This window comes from Lethenteron reissneri, chromosome 36 (genome assembly GCF_015708825.2).
Source record: "Lethenteron reissneri isolate LAM-NWPU_2019-01 chromosome 36, ASM1570882v1, whole genome shotgun sequence".
Lineage (NCBI taxonomy): Eukaryota > Metazoa > Chordata > Hyperoartia > Petromyzontiformes > Petromyzontidae > Lethenteron > Lethenteron reissneri.
In genome coordinates this window covers 3294497-3310588 of record NC_083814.1, presented here as the reverse complement: position 1 = coordinate 3310588, position 16092 = coordinate 3294497, and the positions used below count along the sequence as shown (strand labels likewise).

Sequence of the window (16092 nt, the reverse complement as noted above, 5' to 3'; positions counted from 1 at the left end):
AAGGCCAGCGGCAGTTCCCCCTCCTCCCGCCGCCGCAATGAAAACTTTAGCTGCGCGGTGGACGGCGGCTCAAAAACGTTGGCCATTTGGATATAGGCCGCCGGGAGTGTAGCCCGATTGGCCGGATGGATGGACTTGAAGGCCTGCAGAGCCCTTTCGTCCAAGCAGGTCGGAAGCGCCGGCAAGGCCTCCTCCATGGACCAGCCGACCGACATGTATGCCGCGTCGAACCGGTCCTGGAAGGCCGACCAGTCGCCCCCTTGCGCGACAAACGGCGCAACGTCGGGTAACCTGCGCTGCCATTGGCCGCGCGGCGCCGCGAGGTGTGGAAGCCAAGCGGCACCTGCGGGCCACCCAGCGGATGCGACGTGTTGCGGCGGTGGCAGCATTGCGGCCCCCATGGGCCACGCCGTAGACGCAGCGAAGTGTGGCTGAGTTGCGGCCCCCATGGGCCACGCCGTAGATGCAGCGAGGTGTGAAGGCGCCTGCGCTTTCGCGACCCACTTGTCAGCGGCGACGTACGAAGCCACGGCGTCGTCCCGCGACGCGGCGAGGGACCACGGCGTTGCAGCCTCAACGGGCCACGCCGAAGACGCGGCGGTGTAATTCGGGCCTGCAGCGGCCCCCGCGGCCCACCCCGCCGGCGCAGCGAGGTGCGGGACAGCGGCCGCAGCCGCGGCAACCTCTCGCGACGCGGCGAGGCACCACGGCGTTGCAGCCTCCATGGGCCACGCCGAAGACGCGGCGGAATAACACGCAGCCGCGGCGTCATCCATGAGAAGGGACGCAGGCACGGCGAGGTGCAGAGCCGCGGCATCGCTGGTGTCCGGCCCCGTGAGCGCAGCGACAGGTTGAGCCGCGGCAGCACCCGCGGCCCATTCCGGCGGCACAGCGATGTACGGGGCAGCAGCAGCCGCCGCTGCCCACCCCGGCGGCCCGGCGAGGACGGCACGCGCGTACTTACCCTGGGCCCCCCCGGCGGGCGCCGCTTGATGTAGAGCCGCGTCGTCGCCGGCGGCTGGTCTCGCAGGAGCGGCGTGCCGAGAAATCCCGGCCGCGTCGGTGGAGAGACGCGGCGTCGCGGTCGCCATGGCAGCCGTAGCAGCGGCCGCATATGGCTCCCGAGCCAACATGGCCGCCGCGGATTGCGTCGCAGCCAACATGGCGGCCATTTCCGGTGGAGCGGTCGCTGGGGCCCCCCCGGCGGGCGCAGCTTGATGTAGAGCCGCGTCGTCGCCGGCGGCTGGTCTCGCAGGAGCGGCGTGCCGAGAAATCCCGGCCGCGTCGGTGGAGAGACGCGGCGTCGCGGTCGCCATGGCAGCCGTAGCAGCGGCCGCATATGGCTCCCGAGCCAACATGGCCGCCGCGGATTGCGTCGCAGCCAACATGGCGGCCATTTCTGGTGGAGCGGTCGCTGGGAAAACTGCGGCGCTTTCAACGTTGGCAGTTGACAGTTGCTCCCGTCCTGCGTGCGGGGCGGTTGGCTGCGTCCGCGCCTCCACCTCGGCCAACCTGGCGGTCAGCTGCCCCACCGCCTGCAGGAGCTGCTGCAGCAGAGCTGCGGGGACGCTCTCCGTCTCTGGCGGCGGCGGTGAGCTGGCACTCCCCGCAGCCGACTCCTCCCGCTCCGGCCCGCTCGTCTCCACGGGGACCGTCACCGGGGTCCCGGGCTCCGGGGTCACTGCTGGAGCCTCCTCTCCGCCTTCGGCACCCTCCAAGTCATGTGCCGGTGGGTTCCTACGCCGTGCGCCCGCTTTATACATGTTGGCGACGGTGTAAACTTCTGACACCAGTTGTTGTATCGTAGACGGAGGTACTCGGAGACGGAGGTTGAGTTAGGGGCTTCCGCCAGGGTTTATTAACACTTATCACTATCCCTGGTTCCCTCTTTACCCCTTCCACTATCCCCGTTCCTCCAGTGACCCCGCTTACGTTACGGGGTCTCCCTTATATACCCTCGGAGGGGTGATGTCACGTTCACTGCCCAGCGCGTGCGACCCCACGTCCCGTGAGGTCACCGCACCGGACAGCGCACACGACGCCACCACTCTCCTCTACTCCTCTACACATGGACAAATAATACGTAGCAATTGCATATTACATAGTCATGGCATTCAAATCGTTTTGCGCACTAACTTGGTTTTGTATTACCATTTGCACATGTTAATAACCAATCCACGTTTGCAAATGTTACCAGAGTCATTCACCTAATCACATGGGTAGAGTTTGTGGGGGAGGGGGGTATGGGGGGAGCAAATGCCCCTCCCAAAACTGGACACCTTTATTAATTTATTTTCAGTAGTTTACAATTAAGATAAAAATGATTATATCCATCCGGGATTCTTAATGTGAGGGACAAAGCGAAACCCCTGCCCACCCCCCCCCCCCCCCCAAATATAGAAGTCAAACTCCGCCAATGCATAATCAGTTAACATTTCACCAATTCACATGTACGACATGTTTGAAACTCGTGTAAACTCGCGCTACGAAGAAGGGGCCCCACTGGCCTATCGTGTCCGTTCTCCTATTGAAGGCCACGCGTAGCGCTGCTGTTGGCGAACGCCCGGGTGGTTTTGGCGCAAACTACTCGCACCGACTCTTCGGCACTGGGCACTTGGTTGCGGGACACTGCTTGACAGCCGAAGTCACGTGACGTCGGGGCGGCGTGCCCTCTCTCTCTGTGCACGCGCGCAGCTTCTGCGCCATGGATCCCTACAAACGGGGCCGCGCCCTGCCGCGGGACGCACTCTTCGACGCCATGGCAACGTGCCACTCGCTGGCGCTCATTGACGGAGCAATCCAGGGCGATCCTCTGGACGTGCGCATGTTCGAGGCCACGCAATGGGTATCCCCCCTCCCCACCCTTCATCCCGGGGTCTTTGGGGATCATCATTAACTCTGCCGCTCGGGGTCCCTTTAATCACCGGCACACTGGTCTGTCACACAGTACTAATTGTCCTTTACCTTGCATGCCTCTGCAAATGTGCACACGTTGGTAACATACAACGTTCCAAAATCCATGCAGCAAAAACCCGCCCTTCTGCCAGCCACTTAGCCAAATCCCCCCTTAGCTAATTTACGCATTTAGTTTTCGCATCATTCTGAGCTTGTAGTGTGTGGTAAGTACGTGTCATTTTACATCTAAGTTTAAGTTTGTGAGTCGTGAGATAGCTTCGGGAGTAGAATGACGAATTTATTAAACCATTTTTCTTTTAGCAGGTAAGGCCCCACTGAGCTGTCTAGTTATTTTTACGAAGCGACCTTGGCCACGATTGGTAGCTCAACGAAGTGGCTAATGATTGGGAAATGTATAGAATCCAAACACTCTAAACGCATGTTGATTCTAAATGCGGAGAGAAAAATCTACATGACCACGGAGAGAGAGAGACACGCAAACTCCAAACATACAGGCGTCAAAATTCGGGATCGAACTCATGACCTCCCGTATACCAGGCGAGGTACTTAACATCTGGTGGTCACCACTGGAACGGCGAGTGTCTTGGGACGTCCGGCAAAAGAAGCACTGCAGTGTTTGGAGCGTTTGTCTCGGAAATTCGACGGGCGTCTTAAACCTTCCGTCCGCGTCAAGCGAGCCCATCGTCCAGGATCAATCAAACGATTGTTCGCGAGTCGTCATTTCATGAGAAACCACCACAGTAGTTGCCCTCTGTGAATAGACTGGTACCCTCTGCCTTCGGAATGTGGAGTTTCCATGGCTGGCTCAGGGCCGCCAATGGAGATGAGCTTTGTTATGAGCAGAGAGACTCTTCAACTGTTTGAGATACAACCGTGGTTTAGGCCGTTGCTCCGAATTATACACCTAACCGGGACTTTTGGCAACACCTTTACCACCTCTCTTGCCTACGGGGCCATGCTGATTTGTTGGGAACCTTTGTCAAGTGTCACTGCTGTTGCCCTTCCCCGTCTTCCTCTCAAACAGGTCATGGAGGAGACGGATGAAGAGGTGTCGGTCGGCAAGCTCAAGTTCCGCCCCATTTGTGTCCTGTCTCCACCAGTGGTCGAGACATCGGTGACCATCACACTCACACACTCACTCTCAGCTGGGCTTTGTTAATCGCCCTGAGCCCTCTGCTTGCTCAGTAGGGATGTTCCCCCGAGTTTTTGGATTCATCCGAAGAAATCTTTAAATCAGGCTTAGGTACGATATTTTTAATTATGCGAAAAAATAGATTGTTTTGGATTGATCCGAGAGTATGACGTCACAGGATATGACATCACTCATCGCCCTTGACTATCGTGTTTTCCCCTCCCAAGAGCGTTGTCACATCACACAGTGACGTCACTTTTGTCAGCACAAAGGCTTGTTCAATTAAGAAATTAAAGGATCCGAAAATGCAAAATTTTCCTTATGAATATGAAAATCCAAAACGTGCTTTTTTTTCTTTTAAGTCTGAATACTCATGCCGATTGCTTAGCATCAATAGGTATACTTTTACACAGCGCTCGCTTGTAGTATTCAACAAAAAGCAGTCGGGTTTATTGATGATCCAGCGCTCACTGATTAACCGGCTCACCAGCTGTCAGTCGCCTTGTGATGCTGGGAAACATCCTGCTCCCCAGCGCTGCACCCTCCTCTCCAGCACTGCTCCCTGCTGCCCAGCGCTACACCCTGCTCTCCAGCGCTGCTCCCTGCTCCCCAGCGCTGCACCCTGCTCCCCAGCGCTGCACCCTCCTCCCCAGCGCTGCACCCTGCTGCCCAGTGCTGCACCCTGCTCCCCAGCACTGCACCCTCCTCCCCAGCGCTGCACCCTGCTGCCCAGTGCTGCACCCTGCTCCCCAGCACTGCACCCTCCTCCCCAGCGCTGCACCCTGCTCCCCAGCGCTGCACCCTGCTGCCCAGCGCTGCACCCTCCTCCCCAGCACTGCACTCTCCTCCCCAGCGCTGCACCCTCCTCCTCAGCGCTGCACCCTCCTCCTCAGCGCTGCAGCCTGCTCCTCCACGCTGCACCCTCCTCCCCAGCGCTGCACCCTCCTCCTCAGCGCTGCAGCCTGCTCCTCCACGCTGCACCCTCCTCCCCAGCGCTGCACCCTGCTCCCCAGTGCTGCACCCTCCTCCTCAGCGCTGCAGCCTGCTCCTCCACGCTGCACCCTCCTCCCCAGCGCTGCACCCTGCTCCACAGCGCTGCACCCTGCTCCCCAGCGCTGCACCCTGCTCCTCAGTGCTGCATCCTTTTCCCCAGTGCTGCACCCTGCTCCCCAGCGCTGCGGCACGGTGACGCGTGGCGTGCCCACGTGCCTCCCGCAGGAGCCCGCCACGAGCCTGGCTGTGCTGAAGCAGTTCACCTTCTCCTCGTCGCTGCAGCGCATGTCCGTGATGGCGCGGCTGGCCTCCGGCGAGGCCTGCGCTTTCATGAAGGGCGCTCCCGAGAAGGTGGCCGCCCTGTGCCTCCCCGACACTGGTACGCCACGCGCCAGAGGCATTCCCGCAACAGAATCAGAAAATGTTAATTATCCTGGAGGAATTTGATCAGCTATGAGGCTCTTCTTCACGGATGTCCAGTTGGGGCACGGGGTCAGAACGTGACAACAACAAGCAAATATAAAAACACGATAGGAGTGCAAAGTATGGGAAAGGTAAATAAATCTAATAAAACTCAGCTACTTTATCTTACCAGGTAAAGCCCATTGAGCTATTAACTTATTTTTCAAAAGCGACCTGGCCACAAATGATAGCTCAACAAAGTGGCTTATAACGTGTAAATGTAAATAATAAGCTAAACAACAACCCGGTCACTAAAATTTCGATTTAAAGCTTTTGTGACTGCAGGGATTCATATTCTTGGTTCTTACAGTCACGTAGAAGGGAAACAATAAAATAATAAAAATAAAACAATAAAATTCTCACGACGTTTTGATTACAACACAAGCAATCATCAGCAGGTGTGAAAACCACAACTTTTTAATTTATTTTCTTGCTGTGATTTTCACACCTGATGATGATTGCTTGTGTTGCAATCGAAACCTCGTGAGAATTTTATTGTTATATTTGTATTATTTTATTATTTCCCTTCTACGTGACTTTACCGAAAGAATCAAGAATATGAATCCCTGCAGTCACGAAAGCTTTAAATCAAAATGTAACGTTGTACAATTTACGATGCTCGTGACAAAAGAACACGAGAATATGAATCCGGTCACTGCTGACAGCCTTACAAGCGACCAAACAAACCCCGAAGAATATTCTTCTTCTGTTGATCGGTTTTTATCCGTCATTTATGTTTCTGACGCTCGGATGCGTTTGGTCCGCGTTGCACGCACGCACCGCGTCGTTCGCACACGCACACCGCTAAACCTTGCCGCCCCCCCCCCCCCCCCTCGTGCGCTTCGCAGTGCCATGCGATTTTGAGAAGGAGCTGCACAAATACGCAGCTCAAGGGTACCGCGTCATCGGCTTCGCCTCCCGGCAGCTCGGAGAGAACGAGCTCGGCATGGAGAGGTGAGCCCGGCAAGGATACAGCGGGGTGTTGCGGTGGGACATAGCCACCTATCATCATAAGGCATCAGGTCTGCATTAACCACACTTGCTTTGATAACGTATGCATTGTCCTGGACACTGCTTGGTGTTACAAGAGAGACCACCCTCCTTTCATGGCCTCGTTTCACCAGTGTTGGACCAAAGGATGGCAAAAGGTGAATGGCATAAAGGCAATGAAAATATGAAAGCATGAATAGCTCAGGTCAAGCAGTTAAATATACGGGGGACCCATTTTGCCATCGTCTTGATACTGGAAAAAAGTGTCTCGATAAATTAACTCTCTTACTTTTCTGGGTTTTACGCAGGTACAGCATTGCATTGTGGTGCAGCCCTTGTAGCATTGGCGAAGAGAGGGTGGGGGTCGGCCTGGGGGGGGGCTCAGCCCCCCCCACACACACGAGATATTGGCTTAATCACAGGCGGTTGCCTGGATTCGAAACTGAGATCTCGGTAGTTGACAGCTCGGTGCTCTTGAGCTCTGAGCACCACACAGCCACCTCGGGCAACATCATTATTTTAAACGTGAGTCCGCGTTGTTGCGAGGCGAACCAATCGCATTCGAGGCCTGGCGTTGTGAAACCCGGCGGTGAATCGGTCGCGCGTCCTGACGCGACGTGTCCTCGCTTGGCCATCTCCGGCCGCCCGCAGGGACAAGGTGGAATGTGGCCTCACGTTCCTCGGCCTCATGATCCTGGAGAACAAACTGAAGCCCGAGACGCAGGCCGCCCTGGAGGAGCTGCGGAAGGCACGCATTCGCACTGTCATGATCACAGGTCTGCGCACCGTCGCTCACTCACAGCAGCGTTTGCCGCACGTGGTGTCGATACCGTCGCAAACGAAACCTTGCCACAGCGAGCAAATCGTGGGCTAAAAAAAACGAAACCGAGCCATTTGTATTTGACCAGGTAAGGCCCGCTGAGCAATAGATCTCTTTTTCAGAAGCGACCTGGCCACAAATGATAGCTCAACGAAGTGGCTACTTTGGTGTTGAAACATCTGAACACCTCCTGTTTTATTACCAGAAAGGGTAAAATCCTCTTCTTAATCTTTTTTGTTCACAGGGGATAACATGCTGACTGCCGTGACGGTGGCGCGTACCTGCGGGATGGTGCCACCGCTCCATGACGTTGTCTCGGTGATGGACAGGGAGTCGCCCAAACACCGGCGCCCGGACATTGTCTACGCGAAGATGGAGAAAGCGATCGGCGCTTGGGACACGAACGTACGGGGGGACACCCCATAGCCCCCTGCCACTTGTCGCTCATATTTCAACGCTAACAACTTTCTCATTCTGAATAATACGTCGTTGTCATCGTTGTCGTCGTTGTCAGCTGTTATCTGTCACCTCCTGGATGAGGGGCTCCCAATGCCGTCGTCGTGTTCATCGCTCCGTCTCCGCACGGTTGACGTCCTCTCAGGCGTTGTTCCCTCTCCTGACTGTCTCCAGGTCGTCTCAAACCACCACCCATCGTTCCTTCTAACGACGTCCCCTTTCCCAAGCCCACTCTTTTTTAACAATCCATGCACTCCCTCTCCTGTCTCATAGCAATTCCAAGAACTATTGAGACCACTCACACCACCTTATTAACTGGCCACGCTATCTGTATCAGCACACAGCCTGTTGCAAATACCTGCTCAGATTTACAAATAATAGTGTCATTTTGAACCTGAGCCCCATGTCCTTTTCCTCAACTTTCCTGCCACATTCTATACTGAACTTTCGAGTTGTTTACCATATTCCATGCAATTATTTGATTTCTCCAAACGCGCATAATCCACTCAAAGCCCAGACATGCTTTGTAGCGTTGTGATTAAACTAGAATCTCAAGCGCAGTCACCAATGACTGCACAGAAAAGCAAAAAAAACGTACCACGTTTCATTTGTTTCTGCGAGAAAGTGCTGTCCCTCGACGAGAGGTCCCTTGAAGGGATTTCAGAGGTTCTGGTATCCGCTTCTGCAGCCATTCTTTGACACGGAGGGCTGCGCTGCTCTTTTGCACGAGGTTCGAATGGATTCTCACACCTCGCGACGCCGCGGCGCCAATAGTGCAGTCGGGGGGGATAAAATTGGGGGAGGGGGGACTGATAACAAATGTATTAATTTTACAAGACACAGACTGGACACTTGATCACACGCCGTGACCTCGCTTTCTTGGACCCCCCCCCCCCCCCCCCCCCACTCTGGTCCTCTCACAGGACGTGCATTTGACTGTGAACGAGTCAACCAAGCCGACCGCTACCTTCCACTTTGCCATGACGGGCACCACTTATGCCGTGCTGCTGCAGCACTACCCAGAGCTGCTGCAGAAGGTGAACGCCTACACTCGCCAACAACAACAACAACAGCCGCCAATCGCCACTAAGTGGCGGTGACGTCACCATGGCGTTTGTGCCAGGCTATGTGCACTTTAAAGCCACGTGAAGTGTCGAACGCCCACTGGCAGCAGGTCACGGGACAGACCCAGGTGGCCATGGGTGGACTCGCTGAGATGACTGGCCGATGCCCCAGCTGTGCCCCCTACTGTGCCTACGCTCACCACTACTTCATTCGCCAACGAGTGCGTGGTTCTAATTTTGAAGGTTTCATTGTTAATATTCCGGACGTGGCTTGCTCATCCCTTCATCCTCTCTCCAGGGTAGATGAAAAAATAAGTATCACTTTACACCATTGGAACCTCCTTTGCCAGTAGCAAAATATGATAATTGTTTTTTTACCCTTTTATCTGCAACAAAACTGACACCTTTTTTTACAAGGAGTCATGTTTGCATTGACCACAATACCTGCGGTCGGAATGCAAACAAAAAACACAACTCTGATAATGTATGCACTGTCCTTAAAATTGATTGGTCCACACCCGAGACAGCTTTTCTTAGAGCCTCGTCTCACATGGTGTTGGACCAGTGCATACATTATCAGAGTTGTGTTTTTTGTTTGCAGGTATTGTGGTCAATGCAAACATGACTCCTTGTAAAAAAAGGTGTCAGTTTTGTTACCAGATAAAAGGGTAAAAAAACAATTATCAAGTATAACTTTGTGGGAAGCCGTCGTTTTTCCTGCAATGATGATGTGGCGATGACTTTGATCGATCTGTGCTTCTGCAGATAGTGATGAACGGGACGGTGTTTGCCAGGATGTCTCCTGGCCAGAAGGCGAGCCTTATCGAAGAGCTCCAGAAACTTAAGTGAGTCCCGCAGTTGCCAGCACTAAGACACTGGTGTGCACTTGAGTGTGCTCGTGGGCACGGCGATGCATTGAATCCCTCGAGACGGTGATGGATGGGTCATGGTCGAAGCGTTTATGAAAGTGAATTTCACGCGCGGTATGACCCGAAAACACGTCGGAGAGTCGTGTGTGTCGTCTCGCGCGTGTCGTCTCGCGCCTTGTCGCGCCGTGCTCATGGCCGTTCTCTCTGTTTTCCTGCAGCTACTATGTTGGCATGTGTGGCGACGGAGCAAACGATTGTGGGGTAAGTAATTTTATCTACTTACATGTGTGTGTATATATATTAGAACAGGGGCAATTGCTGCTGGAATCATATTCGATTCTTGTAATTCCACCCTGAATGATTTCTGTAGTCATCGCGATTCTCGTAAGAACGATCCCCATGTGAAAGTCTCATCCATTTGTGTCGGGTTCCGGTTGGCCACTCGGCCGCGGAATAATCTTTCGGTGGAATGGGATTCGACAGCGATTCCAATTGTGGCTTCAGCTTTAGCTAATCCCAGGGTTCACAGAGTCTTGAGACTGTCGTTGATGAGTGAAGCACGTTATTATGAGTAGTATTGTAATTTCACTTCCTCGCTACCCCACTAATAGTACAGGAGAACCCCTCTAAACGACGGTAATTGGTTCCACGAAACCGATCTTTAAGCAAGCATAGGGAATACATGTAAAAGGCTTAATTCGTTCCGATAACAAACTCCTTGGTTCTTTCGGTAAAGTCACGGAGGTATAAATAAAATAAATAATTTCTACCTCCGTGACTTTACCGAAAGAACCAAAGAGTATGGATTCCTGCAGTCACGAAAGCTTCAAATCAAGATCGTTCCGATAACATCGAAAGTTACCTTTTTCACCCCAAAAAAGTACTTTAAACAATGGATATTAATACACGAAGATACTAACAACATAAACATAATATTAAAAGAAACATGGTTAATCAATGCATTAATATTTAGTCTACCTACAACAGCCCGTCATTAACAGCGGAATGTTCGGTAAGTGGACCCATTGGGCTCTATGGAGGCCCGTCGTTAAGCGATTAGTCGTGAACAGCGGTGGTCGTTAAGAGGAGTTCTGCTGCATAAAGGTGCAACCCTGTAATTACTTGCTCATGCTGGCAGAAGCGCTTCCACTAGAGGAAGCTCCGGAGGGAGCTCACGTGTAGCGTCTACCACTTCAGCTCCGTCTAGAGGGATGCTTGGCCTACTCTTCCACACTCGCGAGATGCCTTTGAGGAGGTGCGAGTACCAACACACTACCCCACCACACACGATCTGCCAATGAACAAACTGTGGTGCACCCATTTATACGGCAGGGTGGACAGACACTTTCCCGTTGTTTCAACTGCCACGCCGAGAGGTCAGACTGACGACTTCGGCTGCCTGCTGAAGTCGTGATAGACGCAGCACATGGGGGGGGGGGGGGGCGTGGTAGACACAGCACGTGGGAGGGGGGGAGCGTGGTAGAAGCAGCACGTGGGATAGGAAGCATGGTAACGCAGCACGTGGGACGGGGGGGAGCGTGGTGGACGCAGCACGTGGGGCAGGAAGCGTGGTAGACGCAGCACGTGGGGAGGGGGAGCGTGGTAGATGCAGCACGTGGGAGGGGGAGCGTGGTAGACGCAGCACGTGGGAGGGGGAGCGTGGTAGACGCAGCACGTGGGGCAGGAAGCGTGGTAGACGCAGCACGTGGGGAGGGGGAGCGGGGTAGACGCAGCACGTGGGAGGGGGAGCGTGGTAGACGCAGCACGTGGGAGGGGGAGCGTGGTAGACGCAGCACGTGGGGAGGGGGAAGCGTGGTGGACGCGGCACGTGGGAGGGGGGAGCGTGGTAGACGCAGCACGTGGGATGGGGGGGAGCGTGGTAGACGCAGCACGTGGGAGGGGGAGCGTGGTAGACGCAGCACGTGGGGAGGGGGAGCGTGGTGGACGCAGCACGTGGGAGGGGGGAGCGTGGTGGACGCAGCACGTGGGGCAGGAAGCATGGTAGACGCAGCACGTGGGAGGGGGGAGCGTGGTAGACGCAGCACGTGGGAGGGGGGAGCGTGGTAGACGCAGCACGTGGGGCAGGAAGCGTGGTAGACGCAGCACGTGGGGCAGGAAGCGTGGTAGACGCAGCACGTGGGACAGGGGAAGCGTGGTGGACGCAGCACGTGGGAGGGGGGAGCGTGGTGGACGCAGCACGTGGGACTGTTGTGCACGCAGGCACTGAAGATGGCCCACGCCGGCATCTCGCTGTCGGAGCAGGAGGCCTCGGTGGCGTCCCCCTTCACGTCCAAGATCCCCAACATCGAGTGTGTGCTGCACCTCATCAAGTACGAGCACCACCACCACCACCAGCGGCCGGCGTGCACGCGGGGCTCACGTCGACACTCGCGTGTACATCACATCCCTCCTTCACCACGGCCAGTCTCTCAAGCCTCTGATGCATGTTCAGCTCATGCGGATTCTCGGCCCCAAACACTTGAATCCTTAAGCTCGACGCACAATTACGACTCGGTCACCCACATCCCGACGCACAGTTTGCTTCGTTCATTGTTCACATTGCCGTGCAATAGTTACCCCATGTATCGTGCTCACATTTCGACGGTGTGTGACGGTGTACATTTGTTTGCATTCCGGGCGAACGTGGCTTCATTAACCCCCCCCCCCTCCCTTAACATTGCATGTATTGCAGGGAGGGTCGAGCAGCCTTGGTGACCTCCTTCTGTGTGTTTAAGTACATGGCCCTGTACAGCATGATTCAGTACATCAGTGTGCTCATCCTGTACTGGGTAAATTCACCGCACAAACCACCGCTCATCAGCATTCCCTTGCGACGCCGTGCCATGTTCGGTTCCACGTGTCCTGCATCTGCTCTGCTGCTGCTGCGTTGCCCAGAGCTCGCTTCTCTTTTTAAATCCTTTATATTAAGTTCGCTTGCTTGCTTAGGACCGTGCAAATCTTTCGGTCGTTTTTTAACCCACTTCCAGTGATCCAATCGAGCTGACATTTTGCACACAGACTCGTTGTGCGAGACAATTAATGTTCGTGAAAATTTGTTTCCAAAATTTAACATTTTGTAGGCAAAAAAAATTATTTTACATTTATTCAAATAGAACTCATTCATGGCTTTGGCTGAACGTCACAGTGTAGGAGCCCAGAGCGTGACACCTCCACAGGCCGTGGCGGAGTAGCGCAGTTGGTAGCGCCCTCGCTTCCCATGCCAAAGGTCACGGGATCGATCCCGCGTCCTCCACAAGCGAATATATTTTTAAATCCTTTATTAAATCCTTTATATTAAGTTCGCTTGCTTGCTTAGGACCGTGCAAATCTTTCGGTCGTTTTTTAACCCACTTCCCGTGATCCAATCGAGCTGACATTTTCCACACAGACTCGTTGTGCGTGACAATTAATGTTCGTGACATTTTTTTTCCAAAATTTTACACTTTTTAGGACAAAAATATTATATTTAATTACCAATTGCTTAATGGTGCAATGCAATCATCTGACCCATAGGTGGCAGCCATCTCAAGCCAGAGGACGGGAGGACTCTAGCCGCCACGCATATAAAGGATTTATAGTGAAAAACTTTTTTTTTACTGGTTATACTTATTTCTCCTGGCTTACCGGGGGCTCCTCCGTGTGTGGTCGGGGCATTTCTTGGTTGATAACCACTCGGCTGGCTTCTCTCTGCACGTTCGGTGACTGTCTCGCTGTTGGTGGAAACGCTCATCGTGGACAAATCGCCGATTGGCTTCCGGTGTTTATCTTGGCAGCGGGTGGCTACGAACCCTCTGTGGGCTGTGAATGCCTTGGGGGAGAGCCCCCCATTACCGTAAAAAGACAACACATGAAGGAGATGCATTGCTTTGTATTTTCCCGTTCACGTATTGTCCAACAACAACGTTCATGATTATTTTGAGTTGATGTATAACGATATCGTTTTGCGTCAAAACTTGGACCCTGTGGTAGCGTCAAGAGAGGGGGGGGGGTCCCTTGCCTGTAAGATCGGCAGTTCACCTTCATTGATTCAAACAAGCCTGACTGATAGTTTATGAGACACTGCATGTTGAAACCGGTCCAGTTTTGCTTGTCTTGAATCAATGCTGCTGAAACTATGCACTCTCCCAGTAGGCCATGCGGCTGATGGCTTGTGAAGTAGACCTTGTATTGTCTGCTTATTTGTTTCATTCCGGCAATCAGTAATGTTATATGTTGTCTGCAGTCATCAGCGCAGGCTATTTAGAACACGCGGAAGATCGTATCACCGCGCGTTTCCACCAGCACGCCGAGAGAGAGGTCGTTGTGCATGAATCTTTTAGCCTTTCTTAAAAATATATATATATTTTCTAACGTCTATTCTTTATTCTTTGTCGGGACAGTCGAATGCTTAAGGGAGTATGGAGACACTTTTACTAATGCCTGACGCTACTTGTGCATCTCACGGCGAGTGTGGTGCTTCCATATTTCGGCCAGGGGGCCCAGCGGGTTCCAGTAATGACGCGCCGGCACATTTTCCTCGCCTGAATATCGTACTAGGCCCCTGTGTTTTTAACAGGGAGGCGGATGTTGCTTCACTGGGCGACTGAGCACCATCGTTTGTTTTCCCGTAGAAACTTGCTGGCTTCTCCAACTACGAGTTTCTCTATCAGGACCTGGTGATCACCACCGTCATCGCCGTCACCAGTGAGTGTTGCATCATCCACTTCAAATTTTATGGGGGGGGGGGGGGGGGCAGGGTTTGCAAACAACATATCAGGGATAGCTGCCTCTGGGGGTTCCCTTTGTCCCGTGTGCAATCGGACATTGGAAGAGTTAGAGTGAGATGTGATGAGAGGCGCTTTGAGTTGCCGAGGAATGCGAGTGGCCCCACAGAGCGGTGTTCTTCATCGCAAGGTCCGCAGGGGCGGACCTTGCAATTGTGGCCGAAACGTCGTGACAATTGTATTTTATTATGTTTTATTTTTATTATTTTATTATTTCCCTTCTACGTGACTTTACCGAAAGAACCAAGAAGATGAATATATACATATATTTTTAAATATGAAAAATATAATATATAGATATATATTAAAAAAATCTATATAATGTACATTTTAAAAATATAGATATAAAAAAGAGTGAATACTATATATAAATACACGCACACAAAAATGCAAATCATCACGTAAAACCCCCTTGCATGTTGTGCCCCAGTGAGCCTGAACCGGGCTCACCCGAGCCTGGCCGCGTACCGCCCGCCCCAGCAGCTGGTGTCGCCGCCCTTCCTGCTGTCCGTGGTGCTGCACGTGGTGCTGACGCTGGCCTGCCAGGTGCTGGGCTACCTGCTGATGCAGCGGCAGCCGTGGTACTCGGACGTGGCCTACAGGTGTGATCCCACGGGGGGGGCGGGGGGGGGGAATTCTCTGGAGGTGACGGGGTGAGAAGAGGGGCACATGAGGACGCGTTGGAAGTGGTGGTGTTGTTGGTGGTGGTGGAGGAGGTGTTGGTGGAGGTATTGGTGTTGGTGGAGGTGGTGGTGGCAGCGGTGGTGGAGGTGGGGGCTGCGCCGGTGGTGGCAGTGGAGGTGTTGGTGGTGGAGGTGGTAGCGGTGGAGGTGGAGGAGGTGGTGGCGGTGGAGGTGGTGGTGGCACGTTAGGGGGGGAGAGATTCCCCCATTGCGGAGGTGGATTTCTGGCCAAGACCCAGCAGCCTCTCTCTCTTTCTCTCTGCAATTATTTATTTTTTTTAATGCAAAAAATGCATGAAAAGTACAAATTACCAGACGAAATATCATTTGGAGGTAAATGAGCGATACTAATAAATAAGAATAAAATATTCAGGTTTCCCTTGCTTTATGTGGGAGATGCATTCCAAAAAGGGTGCACAAAGCGAAACCGCACACGGAGACACAGCACACACACACAGCAGTACCCACAGTACACACAGCACACACACAGTAGTACACACAGCACACACACACAGTGCACGCAGTACAAACACAGTGCACGTGCAGTAGACAGTACACACACAGTACAAACGCAGTACGCGCACGCAAGTACACACAACATACACAGTACACACACAGTATACTAACAGAATACAAACATTACGCACACAGTACATACACACAGCAGTACACACACAATATTGTCCCACGTCCAACTGCTTAGGACACATGAGTGAATCAAAACCACATAGAGCCCATTTTGGGTAATAATGTGAGCCACATTTATGCGAAATCGCACAAACTGAACGTGCATCGAGCGAGGGAAACCTGCACAATGCGCACAGTTACCCAACATCTCCAGTCGCAACTCCAGAGGCGTAGAGCCAGGTCCGGGTTTAACTCGCATGCTCCATGAGACAGATGAGAGCAGCCTCAGCTGTCTCTTTAAAGTGCATTTGCTGCTG

General features: G+C 53.4%; 1 protein-coding gene across 4 annotated transcripts in view; it reads left to right on the top strand.

Annotated features, from left to right (window-relative positions):
- ATP13A4 (ATPase 13A4) overlaps positions 1–16092 on the top strand; it is a 74221-nt gene that overhangs the window by 48094 nt on the left and 10035 nt on the right. For 3 of the 4 annotated variants that reach the window (XM_061565897.1, XM_061565898.1, XM_061565895.1), the window contains exons 15-27: positions 2695–2845; positions 3941–4030; positions 5267–5420; positions 6352–6457; positions 7145–7269; positions 7558–7718; positions 8693–8806; positions 9599–9678; positions 9921–9963; positions 11923–12032; positions 12395–12491; positions 14313–14385; positions 14896–15067. In XM_061565897.1, coding sequence (XP_061421881.1) covers positions 2695–2845; positions 3941–4030; positions 5267–5420; positions 6352–6457; positions 7145–7269; positions 7558–7718; positions 8693–8806; positions 9599–9678; positions 9921–9963; positions 11923–12032; positions 12395–12491; positions 14313–14385; positions 14896–15067 — 1476 coding nt within the window. The remainder of the gene's footprint in view (positions 1–2694; positions 2846–3940; positions 4031–5266; positions 5421–6351; positions 6458–7144; positions 7270–7557; positions 7719–8692; positions 8807–9598; positions 9679–9920; positions 9964–11922; positions 12033–12394; positions 12492–14312; positions 14386–14895; positions 15068–16092) is intronic. The other variant, XM_061565896.1, reaches the window with a different exon arrangement.